The sequence below is a fragment of the Rhincodon typus genome, chromosome 10 (genome assembly GCF_021869965.1).
Source record: "Rhincodon typus isolate 14 chromosome 10, sRhiTyp1.1, whole genome shotgun sequence".
Classification (NCBI taxonomy): domain Eukaryota; kingdom Metazoa; phylum Chordata; class Chondrichthyes; order Orectolobiformes; family Rhincodontidae; genus Rhincodon; species Rhincodon typus.
The window spans coordinates 71,168,072-71,187,578 of NC_063341.1; the positions used below are offsets into that span (position 1 = coordinate 71,168,072).

A 19,507-nucleotide genomic window follows, 5' to 3' on the forward strand; every position below is an offset into this window, starting at 1 on the left:
AAGCTGACGTTTCGGGTCTAGACCCGAAACGTCAGCTTTCCTGCTCCTCTGATGCTGCTTGGCCTGCTGTGTTCCTCCAGCTCTACACCTTGTTATCTCAGATTCTCCAGCATCTGCAGTTCCTACTATCTCTGAAACAATTAAATATCATTAAACCATTTTGAGGACCACTATCCATTATCTGATACAATGAGGAAATGACTTGAAGTCAGTATATAAATTGCTGAATAACTTAGAAGTATAGGATGCTGACTGTGCAGACGAAGGCCATTTGGCCCATCGGGTCTGCACCAATCCACTGAACAACATCTCCCACCCTATCCCTGTAGCCCCATATCTACATGGCTAGCCCCTCTAGCCTGCATGCCCCTGGACACGAGGAGGAAATTTTCCATGGATGTTGCCTTGAATGGAGGGTTTGGTTTTTAAAAAAAAGGATGGTAGGCTGGAAGATTTTCCCCTGGAGTGGAGGTTGAGGGGTCACCTTATAGAGATTTATAAAAACATGAGGGACATAGATAAGGTGAATAGCAAGGGTCTTTTCCCTAGGGTGGGGGAGTTCAAAACTAGGGGGCATATTTTTAAGGTGAAATGAGAACATTTTAAAAAGGAAACAAGGGACAACTTTTATTTCTAAACAGAGAATAATTCCTGTGTGAAATGAACTGCCAGAGGAAAGAGTGGATGCAGGTGCAGTTACATTGAAAAGACATTTAGATAAGTACACGAATAGCAAAGGTTTGCTGGGATATGGGCCAAATATTGGCAAATGAGACTAGATTGGATGCCTGGTTGATGCGAATGAGTTGGATCGAAGGGTTTGCTTCTGTGCTGAATGACTATGATTCTATATTGATGGTAGACCAGGCTTGAAGGGCCAAAGAGCCTACTCCTGCTTCTACTTCATATGCTTCTATGCAAGTGGGAAGGAGTAACAGTTTTAAAAGGTCGATATTGAAATGTTACATTAATGATGTTTAATACATTGCAACATGACAGCAGTAAAAGGTATGATGAACTGTTGAAAAACTGATTGAATAACATGCCACAAATGATGGCTAATATAGTGAAAACTAGAAATTTGAATTGTTTTCATGTGTCAGCCACCCTTTGCTTTTATCATGTACATGTCCAAAGTTATCAGAGTTAAAAATAAGACAAGAAGTTTATGAACACCCTAAAATTATGAAATTATGTTTACTGGATGCACAAAAATGGAGTTTCCACACTTAGTTGTTTCTTTTGACATTCAGAGTCGGCCCAGTCCTGAGTTTCTGCAACGTGGCAAAGCTAAACAGCAATATTTCCTCCAAATCTCACACCAAGGCAGCTGATTGTTAACTGCCCTCTTCTCAGTTGGGTCAAACCTGCTAACAGAGAGAGGGCAGCACACAACCACCTTCTCAAAGCAACCGGATATGGCAATTAACATCAATCTTGCCAGAAAGTCACATCCAGTGCTTTCAGCAGTCAAGATCTTAAGCTATGAAATTCCCTCCCTAAAACTCTCTACCTCTCCACTTCTCTTCCCTCCTCCAAGATGATTTTTAGAATGCCCCTCTTTGACTAGGTTTTCAGCAAACTACCCCATTAGCAACCTATGTAGTTCAGTGTTGAATTTTGCTCCTGTACAGTGTCTTGAGATGATGGCACCCTGTAAATAGAAACTGTTGTTGTGTAGAATGAATACATTTTTCAAGAGATGACCTGGTATATTCCCAGTGTATCCTACTGTATTTCAGACTATTGACTTTTGCCACTTTTCCTTTATATTTTACTTCTGCTTCTCCTTTGGGGATGTCAGCCTCAAAATCTGCTATTCTTTGGTCTGATTCGTTTCCTCTTCCTGATCATTGCTTATATTTTGATTTTAAATGAAGATTTATATAGCAAGTATATTATCAGCCTGGTAATTTTGTTTACAGGTCCAAACAAAAACTGTGGTTTTCAGATCATCCTATTTTTATTTTCAAATTTGTTTAGACATTTCTTTTTAATACTATCCTAATACTACACAACATACTTCTGGTCAACATATCCACAATGGTGTGGGAAATGCATGGTAACCCAAGTTAAAATTGTGCAACTCCCTACCTAAAAGCACCATGGGTGAACCTTTATGAACTGGTACAAAAAGAAAGCCCATGGCCAATTCTTCAAGGGCAACTACGGACGGTCAATAAACGTTGACTTTTCGGGTAATGTCAATATCCCCAGAATTAATTCAAAAAGCTTCAGATAATCAATGAAAAATGGTCTGACAACTATTCATGAGCAAAGTTCAGAATGACGAACATTGCTGAATACATGCACGAAGAAACTGTTCAATAGAGATCAATAATTCAAGGTGGATTATTGACAACAGAAACATGCATTGTACTTACTTTTTACATTTTTCACAGCTGTACATGTTATCACCTGCAATATTATAAAACATTTTTTTGAAGAGTATGAAACAAAGCAGATTCAAACTTCCCTCTGTTTGCCTCTTGTGAACAACCACATCCTGGTTTAGCAAACTGTCAAATTTTACCATCCAATTATGGGAATTAAAAACAGTGATTGACACTAAACTTTGCAGTAAAGTCATCAGGGTATGGCAGGCTATTATTTAACTACAGTAGGTAAATCTTTATTAATCTATATTTATTACTCCCGAGGACACCTTTGTTGAAATCTATTTGAATGGTGCCTGAAACAACATCAAATCCGGTCTTGGCTAAAGTTAATTGATTATTGAGGATGTAATTGAGAGCTTGAATTCAGCTTGATATGATGTACAATACAGCCGCTGACACTGACACAATGGGCTGATTGGCCTCTTTCTATACTGTAAAATTCAGAAATTCCATATGATTATATAATTCAGGCGACTATGAAACTACCGGATTGTTTTAAAAACCTATTTCATTCACTGAAGTCTTTTAAGGAAGGAAATTTACCACCTTTACTTGTTCTGGCTTACATGTGAATCTGCACCAACAGCAAAGTGATCAACTCACAAATGCCCTCTGAAATGGCTCAGCAAGCCACTTGGTCACATTCAGAATGACAGCTCACTAACGTCTCTGCAAGGATTGGAGATATACAGTACTAGCAAAGATCACATCCAATGGATGAATGAGAAAAACACATGGCCACTTAAGTTTTCCAGAAAGTGTCTCTGGACAAGTAGCAGGCAAAAACCAGACAGACTTTAAAACCCCCTGCCTCAGCCCAGCAAGGTGACAGCCAACTGCATCCACAGATTTCCTCTTCAGAAACTGATCCATCAACATTTACGCTTGGAGTGTACAATTCTACCCTGGACTGTGCCTTAATAGTCAGACTTAGGCCAATGTAAACACATTATGCTACCAAATTATAACATATGCTTGCATATAATCTTTGAGATATAACACATCTGTCAACATAATTGATTCAGAGTGAGCAATGTTATTGAAATTTTCTTTTATGGCAGTGTACAGGTCTCATTATGTTCGCTTCATCATTCTTCCACCAACTACAAAGTGGTGACGAAGCAGCAGTGTTCCAAAAGCTTGCAATTTTAAATAAACCTGTTGGACTATAACCTGGTGTAAAGTGACTTCTGACTTTGACAGCTATAAAAGTATTTTAAGTGTACACAAAATCGCTACTCACCTTTGAGCTCGTCTCTGGCAAAGAAGGCAGCCAAACAATCCTGCAAGGATACCACAGGACCCCAGAACCAACTAGGAACATAGAAGATAATAAATACAAATGTGTTAACATCAAAATGGCTGCAACTGTGTCAGTCCCACAGACAGAGAGCAGTTTTAAATAATGTTAATTAAATTTTTATTCCCTTCCTCTTCCAAAATTCAACACGCACCTCTTAATGTATTCCATGACATATGCTATCCAACCTTGTGGAGTATACGCTTCACCGCATGACCCTGCTTTCACTAAGGACATCTGGTGACTTGAGGAATGCAACTTGGCCAGGTCTTCTTTTCCTGGGATAGGCAGAGAGAGATCCTGAAAGGTCTCCAAGGTGGTGGATACCTGCAGGAAAAAGCAGAGACATAAAAAAGACTAGAATTTTTAAACAAGCGAAACCTTTTAGTATTTCCAGTCACTAAGAGAAATAGATTCATAGAGATTTAAGCACAGAAACAGACCCTTCGATCCAACTTGTCCATACCGACCAGATATTCCACATAAATCTAGTCCCATTTGCCAGCATTTTGCCCATATCTGTCTAAACCCTTCCTATTCACATACTCATCCAGATGCCTTTTAAATATGGTAATCATGCCAGCCTCCACCACTTCCTCTGGCACCTCATTCCACATACGCACCACCCTCTGCGTGAAAAAGTTACCCCAAAGGTCCCTTTATCATCTTTTCCCTCTCACCTTAAACCTATGCACTGTAGTTTTGGACTCTCTCACCCTGGGGAAAAGACCTTGCCTATTTACCCTATCTGTGCCCTTCATGATTTTATAAACCCATATACGGTCACCCCTCAGCCTCCGATGCTCCAGGGAAAATAGCCCCAGCCGATTCAGCCTCTCCCTACAGCTCAATCCTCCAACCCTGGCAACATCCTTGTAAACTTTTTCTGATCCCTTTCTAGTTTCACAAAATCCTTCCTATAGGAGGGAGACCAGAATTACACGCAATACTCCAAAAGTGGCCTAACCAATGTCCTTACAGCTGCAACATGACCTCCCAACTCCTATACTCAATGCATTGATCAATAAAGGCAAGCATACCAAACACCTTCTTCACTATCCTATCTACCTTCAACTCCACTTTCAAGGAATTGAGACACCTTGGGGTGCAGATTCATGTAACAAGATCAAATTCCAATTATAGACTATATGCCCGTACCGGCAATGGGTGGTGGAGGCACACAATGGTGAAGAAAAGTAAGGGGCTATCAGAGAAATGTGCTATGTACTAGTGTAAAGATGAGATGCTGATTGATAACATTCACAGTTCTAATGAGCCTTATAATTTAATTATGATTCTAATTACACCCCCACATCTTGTATACACTATTTTGCATCCCTAACATCTGCATGCGTTTACCTGGGTTTTTGTACAATACAGAAAGGTGGATCATACACTATGCATGACCTAAACGACAAATATAATTCACTGATTTTCATGGGAAGCGAAAGACTGACTCTGCTTACCAATCAAACACAGTGGTGTCAGCAATGATTAACAAAGCCAAGGGTGAATGACTTGTGCCCATTTAGAAACCAGCATTTTTACTGCCTCTGTGCCGGTTCACCATTCAACTACATCATGGCTCATCAATGTATCAACTCCAATTACACACCTTAGATTTCTGTTGGGCAAAGTTTCCCAAGGATATGGATAAACCAATCCATCTCGAGTGAGTGTACAAGGCTGTGGTTAGAATGGGAAGAAAATTCCAAAACTGCATTACCCTTTACAAAAATGTCTTCCTGGTTCACTGTTTAACAGGTGAACTGGAGTTTGAAGACGGATTCTATCACTGGAGGAAATACACTTTGTCAAATCCTTTAGTCTTTATAAACAGCACAACTGGACTACCTTCCAACCGTTTAAAGTCAAGGGAATACAAGTCAGGTTTATACAACGTCTCTTCAAATTGGCCTTTTAAAGTGCATAAATTCAGCAGTCGACCACAGTAGATGGTAACTGTAAACAATGTGAATCAAGTCTCTTGATCCCATTTTGCATGAAATGCAGTCTACAGCTCTCCGTGGGTCACCAACCAGATCTCCAAATCCAATTTCATGGTCACCGTCATACCATTATGCCAACTCTACTTCCACTCCAAACGCCGGCCTAGGTCATGGGTGACGACCATTGTTCAAATGTACAGAATGGTTTAGCCTAAGGGGCCACTGTATCACTGTAGTTTCTCTACCTCTGGACCAGGAAGCCTGGGTTCAAGTCCCACCTTTACCGAGGTATGTCATAACAACCCTGAACAAGTTGATTTATGAAAAAGAAAGGTTTAGCCCAGCAGAATCTGGATTATTTACTGATACAAGAATGACCCAGTTGACAGAAAAAGTCTCAATCCATCGGTCAGCCAAGTAGTTAGATTTTAACTCTATCTAGAATCTGTCCAAGGGCAAGAACTAATTTGAAAAAGTAAATTCAATTCTTTACACGAAATGCCATCTTATACTCAGGAGATAGTAGGTTTTCTATTCAAAGTCAATAGGATTGCATGCAGCTTAGACTTAGAGTTCACGTCTTAGCACTCAGACATTACTTATTCTTTAATGGGGTAGGCCAATCAGAAAGCAGGTAGAGGACAGAATGTCTCCCCAGTTAAGTGCAGAATTACACAGAGGGAATGACCAATTTTGATTGGACAGTTCTGTTTTGGAATAACAAGAGCTGGATGAACACAGCAGGCCCCTACTGTGTGTGTTTTGGGATAGGTGAGCAGTAATTCTGACAATTGGAAACCAGATGAAGGGTACAAAGTTTACAAAGCTGTATAAAAATAAACTATATTTGCAACCCTATGTTATATCAATAGGAGCACAAAGTACAAAACTAAAGAAGCAATGCCAAACCAATGAAAATCACTGGTTAGATCAGTTAGAACAGTCATACTGCAAGATCCTGCATTATGTTTTGGCACTCTAGGAACATAGGCCATTCAGCACCTCAAGCCTGGTTCACCATTCAATTCAATCATGGCTGATTAAAGTATCAACTTCAATTACACGCCATCGATTTCTGTTCGGCAAAGTTTCCCAGGGATATGGATCAGTCATTCCATCTCACGTGAGGGTATAAAGGTCTGGTTAGAAGAGGAAGAATATTTCAAAACTGCATTACCCTTTACAAAAATATCTTCCTGGTTCACTCTTAAACAGATGAAATAGAGTTTGCAGATGATATTCTGGGTTCCATTACTGGAGGAAATACACTTTCTGTATCTATCCCATCAAATTCTTTCGTCTTTTTAAACGGCACAATTGGACTACCTTCCAGAGATAGTAGGAACTGCAGATGCTGGAGAATCTGAGATAACAAGGTGTAGAGCTGGAGGAACACAGCAGGCCAAGCAGCATCAGAGCAGCAGGAAGGCTGACGTTTGGGCCTAGACCCTTCTTCAGAAATGGGGGAGGGGAAGGGGGCTCTGAAATAAATAGGGAGAGAGGGGGAGACAGATAGAAGATGGATAGAGGAGAAGATAGGTGGAGAGGAGACAGACCGGTCAAAGAGGCGGGGATGGAGCCAGTAAAGGTGAGTGTAGGTGGGGAGATAGGGAGGAGAGAGGTCAGTCCAGAGAGGACAGACAGGTCAAGGGGGCGGGATGAGGTTAGTAGGTAGGAGATGGGGGTGGGGCTTGAGGTGGGAGGAGGGGATAGGTGGGAGGAAGGACAGGTTAGGGAGGCGGGGACGAGCTGGGCTGGTTTTGGGATGCGGTAGCGGGAGGGGAGATTTTGAAGCTTGTGAGGTCCACATTGATACCATTGGGCTGCAGGGTTCCCAAACGGAATATGAGCGGAGGCTTGGGGACCGCTTTGCAGAATACCTACGCTTGGTTCGCACTAAACAACTGCACCTCCCAGTCGCGAACCATTTCAACTCCCCCTTCCAGTCAGCAGACGACATGTCCATCCTGGGCCTCCTGCAGTGCCACAACGATGCTACCCGAAGGTTGCAGGAACAGCAACTCATATTCCGCTTGGGAACCCTGCAGCCCAATGGTATCAATTTGGACTTCACAAGCTTCAAAATCTCCCTTTCCCCTACCAAAACCAGCCCAGCTCGTCCCCGCCTCCCTAACCTGTCCTTCCTCCCACCTATCCCCTCCTCCCACCTCAAGCCCCACCCCCATCTCCTACCTACTAACCTCATCCCGCCCCCTTGACCTGTCCATCCTTCCTGGACTGACCTCTCTCCTCCTTACCTCCCCACCTGCACTCACCTTTACTGGCTCCATGCCCGCCTCTTTAACCGGTCTGTCTCCTCTCCACCTATCTTCTCCTCTATCCATCTTCTATCCGCCTCTCCCTCTCTCCCTATTTATTTCAGAACCCCCTTCCCCTCCCCCATTTCTGAAGAAGGGTCTAGCCTTCCTGCTCCTCTGATGCTGCTGGATGAACACAGCAGGCCAAGCTCTACACCTGGACTACCTTCCAACCATTTAAACTCAAGGGAATACAAGTCAGGTTTATACAATGTCTCTTCAAATTGGCCTTTCAGGAGTGCTAGTAACATTCAGTTGCACCGAAGCACCTCCAAGGTCAATACATCCTTCCTGAGGGGCAGCGTGCAAATGCAGAATGTGCTACTCAAGATGGGATCGGAGTACAGCTTACTACAACTGAAAGGAAAGTAATTAAGGCTATGAGAGGTACGAAGAGGTGAGTCATAGAGACGTATAGCATGGGAACAGACCCTTCGGTCGAGCCCATCCATGCCGACCACATATCCTAAATCTAGTGCCACTTGCCAGCATTTGGCCCATATCCCTCTAAACACTTCTATTCATGATCCAGGTGCCTTTTAAATGTTGTAATTGTACCAGGCTCCACCACTTTCTCTGCAGCTCATTTCATCTACGCACTGCCCTCTGCGTGAAAATGTTGCCCCTTAGGTCCTTTTTAAATCTATCTCCTTTCACCTTAAACCTATGTCCTCTAGGTTTGGACTCCTGCACCCTGGGGAAAAGTCTATGGTTAGGAGACATTAGAGAAACTCAGGTCTTTGCATTAAAACAGAGATGGCCAACTAAGATGAAAGTACTTCTTAAAAGTCAAAAGACATAATATGCACTAAGTTGAAGAAGAAAATGTATCCACTGATCAATAAGGGACATATATGTAAATTTTCAGCGAATGAAGAAGTTATTTTGCATTACTAACACATGAGATGACCTGCCAGGCCTAACTGTGAAAACATAATTCATTACAGAACTTAAAAAAAAGGATAAAATTTGAAGAAAAAATTGACAGTGCATGAAGATTAGATTAGATTGGAAGGGGCTAAATACTGTAGATTAGCTCAATGGACATTGTAAAATAGAATCTTAAACATAGAAAGATAAATCTTCAACTGTAGCAAACAATGAGCACACATACGACGTGCACATTTAATAATCACTGACATACAGGTTCATAACAATGCTCCTTTTTTAAAGGCAGACTAAAAGGGGGTAAGGTTAAAAGCTGGCAAGTCTATACTTACAACAGTCAGTACAAAAGCAATATAAGAAAGTGGGTGGGGTATCCCAAGATCCATTTGCGGTTTGAGATCTCTCCCAGCTTCAAATATTGTTAAATATAGGTACAGGCCATACTGGAATTGCCAACAGTTGCACACTCACCCGATCACAGGTCAAACATTGCACCGAGCTCACAATTGTGCCATCAAAGACATCGGAGATAACGCTCCTGTATTTCATCTGTTTTCTCTTTTTAAGAGGTGCGAAAGAGGTAACTAGGAGTAGAAAACAAAAAGGAATTACATATGAAAACAATTTTATGAACTGTGCATTTTAATAAAAGAATCACAATCTTTGCTCCAATTGCCTCGGTTGGATAACAGAAGAGTGGCGGGAACAGGTTTCCCAGTTCACTTGAACCACCTGGCATTAAATCAAGCAGAACAGGTAGGAAGAAAGTTACCTTTGTGAAGACAGATTGACCAGTCATACTCCAATTCCAGAGTGGGCACGAGCTCCCAGTGGAAAAAAACTGCCCTAATTTAGTAATTTTATCCAGGATGCTGCAAGTTGGGGCTGGGGGCACCTATTAAACAGTAGCTCAAGCTGGGCAGGTACGTGCGTCTCTATTCTGCAACCAAAGCATGGAGCACTTGATTGGTGAGTACATGAGCCCATGCGGAAAATGATCCATACGTAATGAGCACAAGATTTCACAAAGCAAACAGCAGTAGTTACGCTCTCCCCTACAAGTAAGCAGAACTTGTTTGTTGGTCACTATCTAAACATTCCTGGCAGCAACATTCCCCTTGCTGAATTCCATTCTCTTCTCTTTTCATCATACAGCACAAAAACTGTTTGACTATCACCTAACTGTTCCAGTTGTTATCCCTTTCCTATTATATCTTCTGAAATGTAGGCATTAAATCCAAACACATTCAGAGGTTAGCATCGAAACAACAGATCACCTCTCTTCCTCTCCTAAAGATAAAAATGTCAAAATGAACAGTTCAAAAATGCTGACATTTCTCTCGTACCTTCTCAAAATGGCCACTCTTCATTCATAAACAAAGTGTTAGCATCCAATCTGGCCATTTATTACACCAGTCTGCAGCATCCCCTCACCAATGATTGACACATCCATGCAAACTTTGCAGTTTGCAATAGCCATTTAGTCACTTAGTTCCTAACCTTTTTTCAGCTTTGGTCCAAACATGGCAAAAACATGCACCTTCCAGAGTTTAGATGACTGCCCTTGACATTAAGGGAGCAGATAACCAAGTTGGCATCAAGGAGTTCAACAAAAGTGGTACCAACAAGAATCAGAGAAAAACTCTCCAATGATTGAAGTCATTCCCAGCACAAAAGGAAAACATTCATAGTTGTCGGAGCCCAACCAGTCCCATCCCAAGACCATCACTGTAGGAGATCCTCATGGGAATTAGGGGTGGGTAATAAGTGGTCTAGCCAGAGATGTCCACATCCTGTGAACAAATGAGTAACTAAATGTCTTAGGCTCAATTATTTTCAGCTGCTTTGGTGATCACATGCCACCCCTAAGTGGAAAGGTTCATCAGAAATTGCACAGTATTCAGAACAGCACAGCTTAGAGGGAACTTTGATGGTGGATGACAATAATGTGTAACACAAATGCCATGCAATGACCATGTCTAACAACAAAGAATGTAACCACTTTCCCTTGACATTCTAGTGAGTTCTAGGAGAGGATAGGGTTCTATAGGTTTGTACAGCTCAATAGGCTTGATTCCACACACTGGGAATAACATTTTTCAGTGAGAACCTTCAAAAGAGAGTATACCTTTTTTATGTGAGGAAACAAGACCGCCCCACACTGAAGTGGATCGGGGTGGACTGCTGGACAGCCTCACATTTGTTGTTTCATTGGACACAGAACTGCTTGGTCTTGAGGGACTGCGCATAGACACATCAGAGGCAACTTCTAAAAAGGGATGAAAACAGAAATTAATTGCATTGTACAAAAGGAATTAATTTTATAATACCCTGTAGTTACCCACAAATGTCATTTGTTCTTGATGACTTATGTGGGCATGGGAGCAGAAGTATTCTGACCCAAAGAAATGGTAATACCTTACTCAAACTTGGCCACTACTGGCAGCTACGCCTTCAGCTAAACCTCTGGAATTCTTTCCGAAAACCTCGCCAGTCTCTTTCCCTTTTAAGACACTCTCCAAAACCATCTTCTGACCAAACCCTTAGTCATTGGTCTCAACATTTCCTTTGTGCCTTGATCAGATAACCAGTGAAGCGCATTGAGATATTTAACTTTGTTAAAAGAACCTCTAAAAGGTATAATAGAGATATATATTATAATTATTATATAGACTTGGAGCTGTATCCATTCACCTGCTTCCTTATTGTCCTAAGTAGCTTAAGTGTCACTATTGAAAAGTGCTGTAGATTTGAAAAAACTTAGGATGGTATGTCTGAATCCAAAGTTAGTGTTCAAACTGTCAAGCTGGTGGATTAGTTGCGGAAGATTACTTTCACCAGTTGCTAGATAAATATTACAGGGATATAGAGCTACGCTTAGAACTAGAAATTTAAAAGAGTCATTAGACTGAACTTATTTAATGCTGAAGGTCATGTGACAAGTTCAAGCAGCTATTAAATCAAACAGAACCCTTTAGAGGGAATTTGATTAGCATTTCAAAAAGAGGGAATATATCAAAAGGTATGGAAATAAGACAGGGACATGGATTAGAGTATCAATGCAACAAGGCAAGGTATGTTGAGCAGAATTGTTTCTTATGTTTAGTTTAGGACTCCAAGAATGTCAAACGCTGCACAGAATCTTTAGCGGTCGTGAAATCAATACTCTAGGTGGGAAAGAAGTGAAGCATGGCTCTCGAGACAATAACAGTTGCTTGTTTGAAGTGAAAGACTACTCAGGACAGCAGAAATCCAGGAAACTTAAAGAGGCAGCATGTTATCTAGGCCTACAATTAATATCGTACAACAATTTTAAGATCAATAATAACAGGGCAACTTACAGTCAGCAACAGTAAAGCTGCAGGTTGCCAACTGTATACAATTGATTAGAAAATGTTAAACACCTTAAAAGTGTGGTTGTTAAGCACCCCATACAAAAAAAAAATGCATCAAGAAACTAAACATTCTGTTAAACACTCTCAACCCATACTCAGTTACAGACATAGATGCTTTTGACACAGCTTCTGGTAGAGTGACTACTTAAATGCAGCAGGAGCCAAGTGCGAAATATTTGAAATTCACAACCACTTTATTTTGGAGAAGGACTCAACTGAACCAAACTGTGTACAGGGTACTGGCTCAGTTTATTTCATCACTGGTATTTTGCTGTTACCTCAACAGGAACAAAAAGGAATGATATAACTACATCCTTGGACATGCATTACTGAATTAACGAAGTACTTCTAAATGGGAGTTAGATTCCACACCAGAAGATTAGCAGAGCAAGGCACATTCCATAAACTTCTAGAAGGGAGGCCGTGAAGTGAGAGTAGGCAACAGAAAATATTTCATCCAAACAGAGATTTGGATATGACCAGGAGTTAAGTTCTGGCTGTGAAACTGGCCATGAGTTCCAAACAACCAAAACCCTGGGCAGAAGTGCAAAGTATATCAATAAATCAAATCCTTGCCTACTAATCACTCAGTTCAGTTCAGCCCCAACCTTCAACACACCACAGTTAGAATCGCCTGCCTGATGCAAAAGGCAGCAATACAACACAGGGTAATGTACGTCCAATGAATGCTGGGATCCCTTCCCCATTTAGCTCTACAGGTTAATGCTTCAAAGGGCACAATGGCCCAACAGCAAGAACGTACAATAGATGAAGCAGCTACGCTCTGAAAGCTTCTGACCTTGTCCACGCAAGTCCAACACCAGCACCTCCACTTCATTAAATTCCAACTGTACACTGATGCATTATTTGGGATCCTAAAACAAAATTAGTCCAAGTTCTGCGACCCCTCTGGGGAAAAGAGGTGTCTGCATATCAGGAAAATAGGTGTATTTGTGAATTTCCTAGTAGGCAGCTTTGGAGATTCTCAGGAATATGTTTCCCAATTTCTACGTTCTCATTTGACATCCACTTCCCTCTCAAAAAAATGCACAAGTCTGCAAAGTTGCTTTTATGGAAAGGTTCATAAACTCCATAACAGTTTTCTACCACATAAAATTCTGTGCCATGGGAGCGTTCATTAACTAGTATAATTAGTTAAGTCTTCAGTGAGATGATCCATTTTGGTAGAAAGAACATGGAGACAGTATAAAATAAGGGTACTACTCTAAAGAATGCACAAGAGCAGAGATACCTAGGTGTATATGTGCTTAACTCATACAAAAAGGTGGCAGGACAGATGGATAGCATAGTTTAAAAAATACAGTTTCCTATGCTTTATCAATATTGGCCTACAGTATAGCAACAGGGAGCTTATGCTGAGTCTGCATAAGACATTAATTAGATCTCAGAAGTATTGTGTACAGTCCTAGGCACCACACTTTTCATCATAGAATCCCTACAGTGTTGAAATAGGCCCTTCGGCCCAACAAGTCCACATTGACTCTCAGAGGATCCCAACCAAACCCATCCCACTTTTGGATGATTGTTCATGTTTTTGAGAGGGTGCAAGAAAGATTTATAACAATGAAGTCCCTGGATTTACTGGAGACGCTGCGTCTGCTCTCCTTGAAGAAGGAAAGACTTAGAGGAGGTTTGAATGAAGTTTTCCAAATCATGAAAAAACAGGACAGGGTAGTCAGGGAGAAACTGTTCTTGCTTGCAAATAGATAAAAACAAGAGTGCACAGATTTGAAACAATCTGGCAAAGTAGTAAATGTGTTGTGAGAAACTTGCACACAGCGAGTAGTTCAGGTCTGGAATGCACTAGCTGGAATTGTGGTGGAAACAGGTTCAACTGAAAAGTGCAAAGGAGCTTTAGATAATTATTTCAAAATAACATACAGAGCTATGAGAAAAGGATGGAAGAATGCCACTAAGTCAGGACTTGGAGAGTTAGTGGAGACACGATAATCCAAATGGCATGGAATTCCCTCCCTTAGATCACTGTGGGTCAAGTGGACAGCAACGGTTTAAGCAGGCAGCTCATCACCACATTTTCAAGGGCATCCAGGGACACGCAGTAAATGCCAGCTAACCAGCAACGTCCATGTCCCACGGTGAACAAAACTGGTCTTCAGAGGCGCAGCTGAGATAATAAATAAATATTTGGCATCTGTATTTATCAAAGAAGATGTGACCCAAGTAATGATAAAAAAAGGCAGTAATTCAAACACTAGAAGGGTTTAAAATTGATAAGCAGATGCATAGACTGTTTGTACTTTAAAATGATAAGTAACTTGGGCCAGATTAGATTCACCCAAGGATACACAAGGAAGCGAGTCTGTTTAACTTAGGTGATGGGAAAACCTCAAGAAACAATAATCCTTGACAAAATAAATAGTCATTTGGGTAAATATAGTTTAAATAAAGATGCCAGCATTGATTTATTAAAAGAAAATTGTGTTTAAAGAATCTGCCTGAATTTTTTGAAGGGGTAATGGTGGATTGGGGAAAGGTTGTTGATGTGGTGCACATGGACTTCCAAAGGAATGGTACAATGCTATAACTTAGTTCTCGGTCATGGAACAAAGGGACTATAACAGTATGGATACGGAATTGAGTGAGTGACAGGAAACACTAGTACTTAATGGGTATTTTTCAGGTTGGAGGAAGGTCAAAATAGAGTTCCCAGGTGTTAGTGTGGGGACCCTTGCTTTTTCTGAATTACATGAATAATGTATTGATGAATTAATGTATTAATGTATTGATGCAAAGGGCACAATTTTAAAATTTAAAGACAAAAAATTAAAAGCATCGTGAAATGCGACACAGATAGAGCAGATAATTTCAAAAGGACATTGGCAAGTTGGTGAAGTGAGCAGTTAGGTGGCAGATGATGGCAGAGAATTGACAGATGATTCACTTTGGTAGAATAGGGCGGCACGGTGGCTCAGTGGTTAGCACTGCTGCCTCACAGCGCCAGGGACCCGGGCTCAATCCGACCCTCGGTCGACTGTGTGGAGTTTGCACATTCTCTCCATGTCTGTGTGGGTTTCCTCCAGGTGCTCCGGTTTCCTCCCGTAGTCCAAAGATGTGGAGGCTAGGTGGATTGGCCATGCTAAATTGCCCATACTGTTCAGGGATGTGGAGCTTAGGTGGGTTATAGGTTATGGGTCGGTGTGGACTTGTTGGGCCGAAGGGCCTGTTTCCACACTGTAGGGAGTCTATGATTCTAATATGGGAAAACAATAAATCAAGGATACAATTCTTAAGGAGGCACAGGAGGAAAGAAACTTGTGTGTGTATATATGCACAAGTCATTGAAGGTGTCAGGACAGGTCGAGTGATGAATAAAGCATATAGTATCGTAGGCTTTACCATTAGGGGACAAAGTGCAAGAGCAAGAAAGTCACAATGAACTTGCATGAGACGAGAAGTCAGCCTTAATTGGAGTACTACATCACAAACACTAGGTGCCACACTTTCAGAAAGCTATGAAGACATTGGGAAAAGCATAGAAAAGATTCACAAAACAGTTCCAGGGATAAGGGACTTCAGTTATGAGCTCTTTTCCTTGGAGAAAACAAGGTTGAAAAGTCAAACAGAAGTTCTGAGGAAGGGTCACTGGACCCGAAACGTTAACTCGGTTTTCTCCTTCACAGATGCTGCCAGACCTGCTGAGCTTTTCCAGCAACTTTGTTTTTGTTCCTGATTTACAGCATCTGTAGTTCTTTCGGTTTTCACTAAGGTTGAGGAGCTGTTGGAGAGAATTACTCAACAATCACAAAAGGGCTTGAACAGAGTAGAGGGAGAGCATCATTTTCCATTCTTGGAAGGACCGAAAACAAGAGAGTGCAGATTTAAAGTAATTGGTTGAAGAAGCAAAGGTAAAAGGAGAGTGAGCCAAAGTTGCCATAGTGCTGCTCTCTCATTAGAGACAGACGACTGGTGACGGTTTAACCCGAGGGTCAGCACACCTCAAGCGAGGGACAAGGTTGAGAAGGCTTTCATGGAACCTGAGCCGGTGCAGGAATTGAACTTGCGCTGCTGGTGGCACTTTGCATCCAAACCAGCCATCCAGTCAACCATGCTCACTGGCCCCTAAAGAAACAAAAGTAATATAATCTCAAACTTCTTCACAAAGTCAGTGGTTAAAGTTGGTAATGCACTGCCTGATGGTGTGGTTCAGGCAGGTTCAAATGAACCATCCAAACGGGGGAACTGTTATCCGAGAAGGAAAAATGTGCAGGGCTACAGGGAAAAGGCTGAGAATGGCACTCAGTGAGTTTCTCATTCAATGAGATGGTGCAGACAGGATAGGTTGAATGATGGCATTCTGTGCTGTAACAATTCAGTGGCTAACCCTGGTATTATCTGGGTAACTCTATGCAGGCATAGTGGCAATATCATTGGACTTGTCCTGTAATCTAGAACCCCAGGCAAATGTTCCAAGTACATGGCTTATGGATTTGAACTCAATTTTTAAAAAAAATCCAGAATTAAATGCCGGTCTAGTGCCAACCATGTAACCCTTGTCGATTGGTGTAAAAACCTATCCGGTTCACCAATGCCTAAACTTGCCAAAAGCAAATGAACTGTCGGCCTATAAAGAGGATAGTGTTTAAAAATAGGGAAGTCGTACTAAAACCATACAAGGCACTGGTCAGACCAAGTGAACAGTCTTGGACCCCTTACCTAGGGAAAGATATACCTGCACTGGAGGCAGTCCAGAGGTGGTTTACTCAGTGATTGGTAGGGAGGGATTTTTGTCTGGGAAGAATAAGGTGGATTTGTAATGATTGGAGTTTGGAAGAATTTCAGGAGGCCTTATTGAAATTCAAGTTTCTTAGGGAGCTCGATAGGATAGATATGGAAGGGTTGCTTCCACTTGGGGGAAGAGGCAAGGACCAGAAAGCATAATTCCAGAGTAAAGGGGCACCCATTTAAAATGGAGAGGAGGAGGATTTTCTTTCACCCTCTTTGAGGACAGTGAATCTGTGGAATCCTTTACCATAGAGGGCTGTCAAGGCAAGTTTGTTAAGTGTATTGAAGGCGGAGATAGACAGATGTTTAACCAGAATCAAGGGTTATGGGGATACGGCCGCAAAGTAAGGCAACCAGCATTAATCAACAGTCTTAAACTTGATCTGCAGCCTCACAACATCAGCATTCCTCTCAAAACAAAGCCACAAACACTGCAATCACACGACCTTGTTCATTTAGTTCTTTGAGTGTAAAAGAACTTCACAAGAACACTTTGAAGCACAATTTAAACAGATAAGCCTCCTCATCACCAATTCACCAAGAGGAACAAACCTTTCCTCCTTACCAAAACTTTTGAAAACTTTTACTAACTTGCATTTCAATCTTCTCCAGTAGAAAAACAGTCTCAGTTTCCTATTAGTCCCAGTATTTTAAGCTTCTCATGATTGGTTTCCCATTTCATACATCATCTTGGTAGTTCTGCACTGTCTGTAAACACGCTGTGGTTATAAATGTCATTTTGACAAAGGGCAGGCAATACTTGGTGGCCTAAACCAAGGTTTTATATGCATTTAACATTACTTATTTTTAAGTACATTTTTATAGTTCTATTTGTAAGAGGAAGTGTAATTAGCTTTTGTTATGGCTTTATTTGTCCATACACACTCTTCTGGAACAATAGATATTTAATCCCCAAGCACATTCTTACATGTTTTTCACTGTTTATCTTTGGAAAGCATGCCCTTTGCCTGGTTTTCACTTCAAAGAGTATTGGCACAATCAATTGTCTTAAACTGCATCCACCACCTGGCTATTCAAACTATTGCTATGTTTTTCTCAAGCCTGCTATTGTTATTCTTGCTATCTGTGACATCTCAATGTTAGCACATTGAGCACAATATATTTTAATAAATAAAAAATAATGTTATAAATAAAAGGCTCAAATTTGGCAAATTGAACACATCAAATTAAAAATTAGAAACCCTAGTCACCAGTCTCACTTTTAATCGAGTTATTCATGCTAGAATTATCCAATTTTAAAAGAAATACATTTAGATTGTTTTGTGTAAACAGGAGAACAGGATTAAATCCACATACTGTAAATAAGAATGCCTGTTTACCTGGCAATCTGCTTTGTATCTGCACTTTGACTGTCCCATCACTCTCTACTATTTGATCAGCACCTGTTGAAGTATCCATGTCTTTATCCAAATCATCTCTGGAGTTGGGCCTATAAAGCTTATGCAGCAGATTTTGCTCCCGTTGCCATCCTTTAGCTGATGCACAATTCTTTATTTCTTCATGCACAAGCATCTCGGCCTCCATGCAGTCTTCTGCTGAGATCTTGGAGTTTGTCTCAGGATCAGCCTTGTCACTGCCAGAACATGAATCACAAGACTGAAATTCATTATCAGACAGGTTTTCTTCTTCCATTTGCTCTTCCATGGCTGCAGATAGAGGGTCTTCAATCTGCTCCACAACTTGTTCCTTCAATTCTTCATGAAGTTGATCCATCAAGCAACGCAGAAATTCTTGGGCATCCTGAAAGAGTGAAATAACAGGAGCTTAACGTAGTTAACTTTTGAGAAGTCAGAACCACTGTTTAAGTCTACAAGATAGTAGCTTGCAATGGCTTTTGAAAAGTCCATTAAAAATTACGATTAAAGGTTCATAACATGTGTCCAGGACGCAGCTGCGCTCTCAATTTATTGTAGCTGCAAAACCCTGAGCACTTGTACTTGATCTAAAGATTTGTATACAAACCATTTGGGAATAAGTAACCAAGACCAAAGTGACTAAGGCTGAAAACAATGATTGCACAGATGAAGCTGCAAATCATAGAATCCCTACAGTGTGGAACCAGGCCATTCAGCCAATCAAGTCCACATCGACCCTCTGAAGAGCATCCCACCCAAACCCACCCTCTTACCATATCCCTGTAATCCTGCATTTTCCGTGGCTAATCCACCTAGCCTGCACATCATTTGACATGGTGGTAAACTTAACATGGTCAATCACCCTAGCCTGCACATCTTTGGACTGTGGGAGGAAACTGGAGCACCCACAAGAAACCCACAGACACGGGGAGAACATGTAAACTCCACCCAAGGCTAGAACTGAACCAGCAGTGCTAACCACTGAGCCACTGTGCTGAAATGTAAGCAAGCAGGATGGTTAAAGAGAATGTTTCAGAGATAGTAGGAACTGCAGATGCTGGAGAATCTGAGATAACAAGGTGTAGAGCTGGACGAACACAGCAGGCCAAACAGCATCA

At 41.3% G+C, this 19,507-nt stretch overlaps 1 protein-coding gene across 1 annotated transcript in view; it reads right to left on the reverse strand.

The window, feature by feature from the left end:
- The window catches only part of usp33 (ubiquitin specific peptidase 33), a 114,794-nt gene that overhangs the window by 45,177 nt on the left and 50,110 nt on the right, over positions 1-19,507 (reverse strand). The window contains exons 2-7 of the mRNA XM_048601551.1: positions 18,354-18,774; positions 10,983-11,123; positions 9,326-9,438; positions 3,854-4,026; positions 3,643-3,713; positions 2,392-2,418 (exon numbers count right to left, since the gene is read on the reverse strand). Of these exons, the coding sequence (XP_048457508.1) occupies positions 2,392-2,418; positions 3,643-3,713; positions 3,854-4,026; positions 9,326-9,438; positions 10,983-11,123; positions 18,354-18,774 (946 nt within the window). The remainder of the gene's footprint in view (positions 1-2,391; positions 2,419-3,642; positions 3,714-3,853; positions 4,027-9,325; positions 9,439-10,982; positions 11,124-18,353; positions 18,775-19,507) is intronic.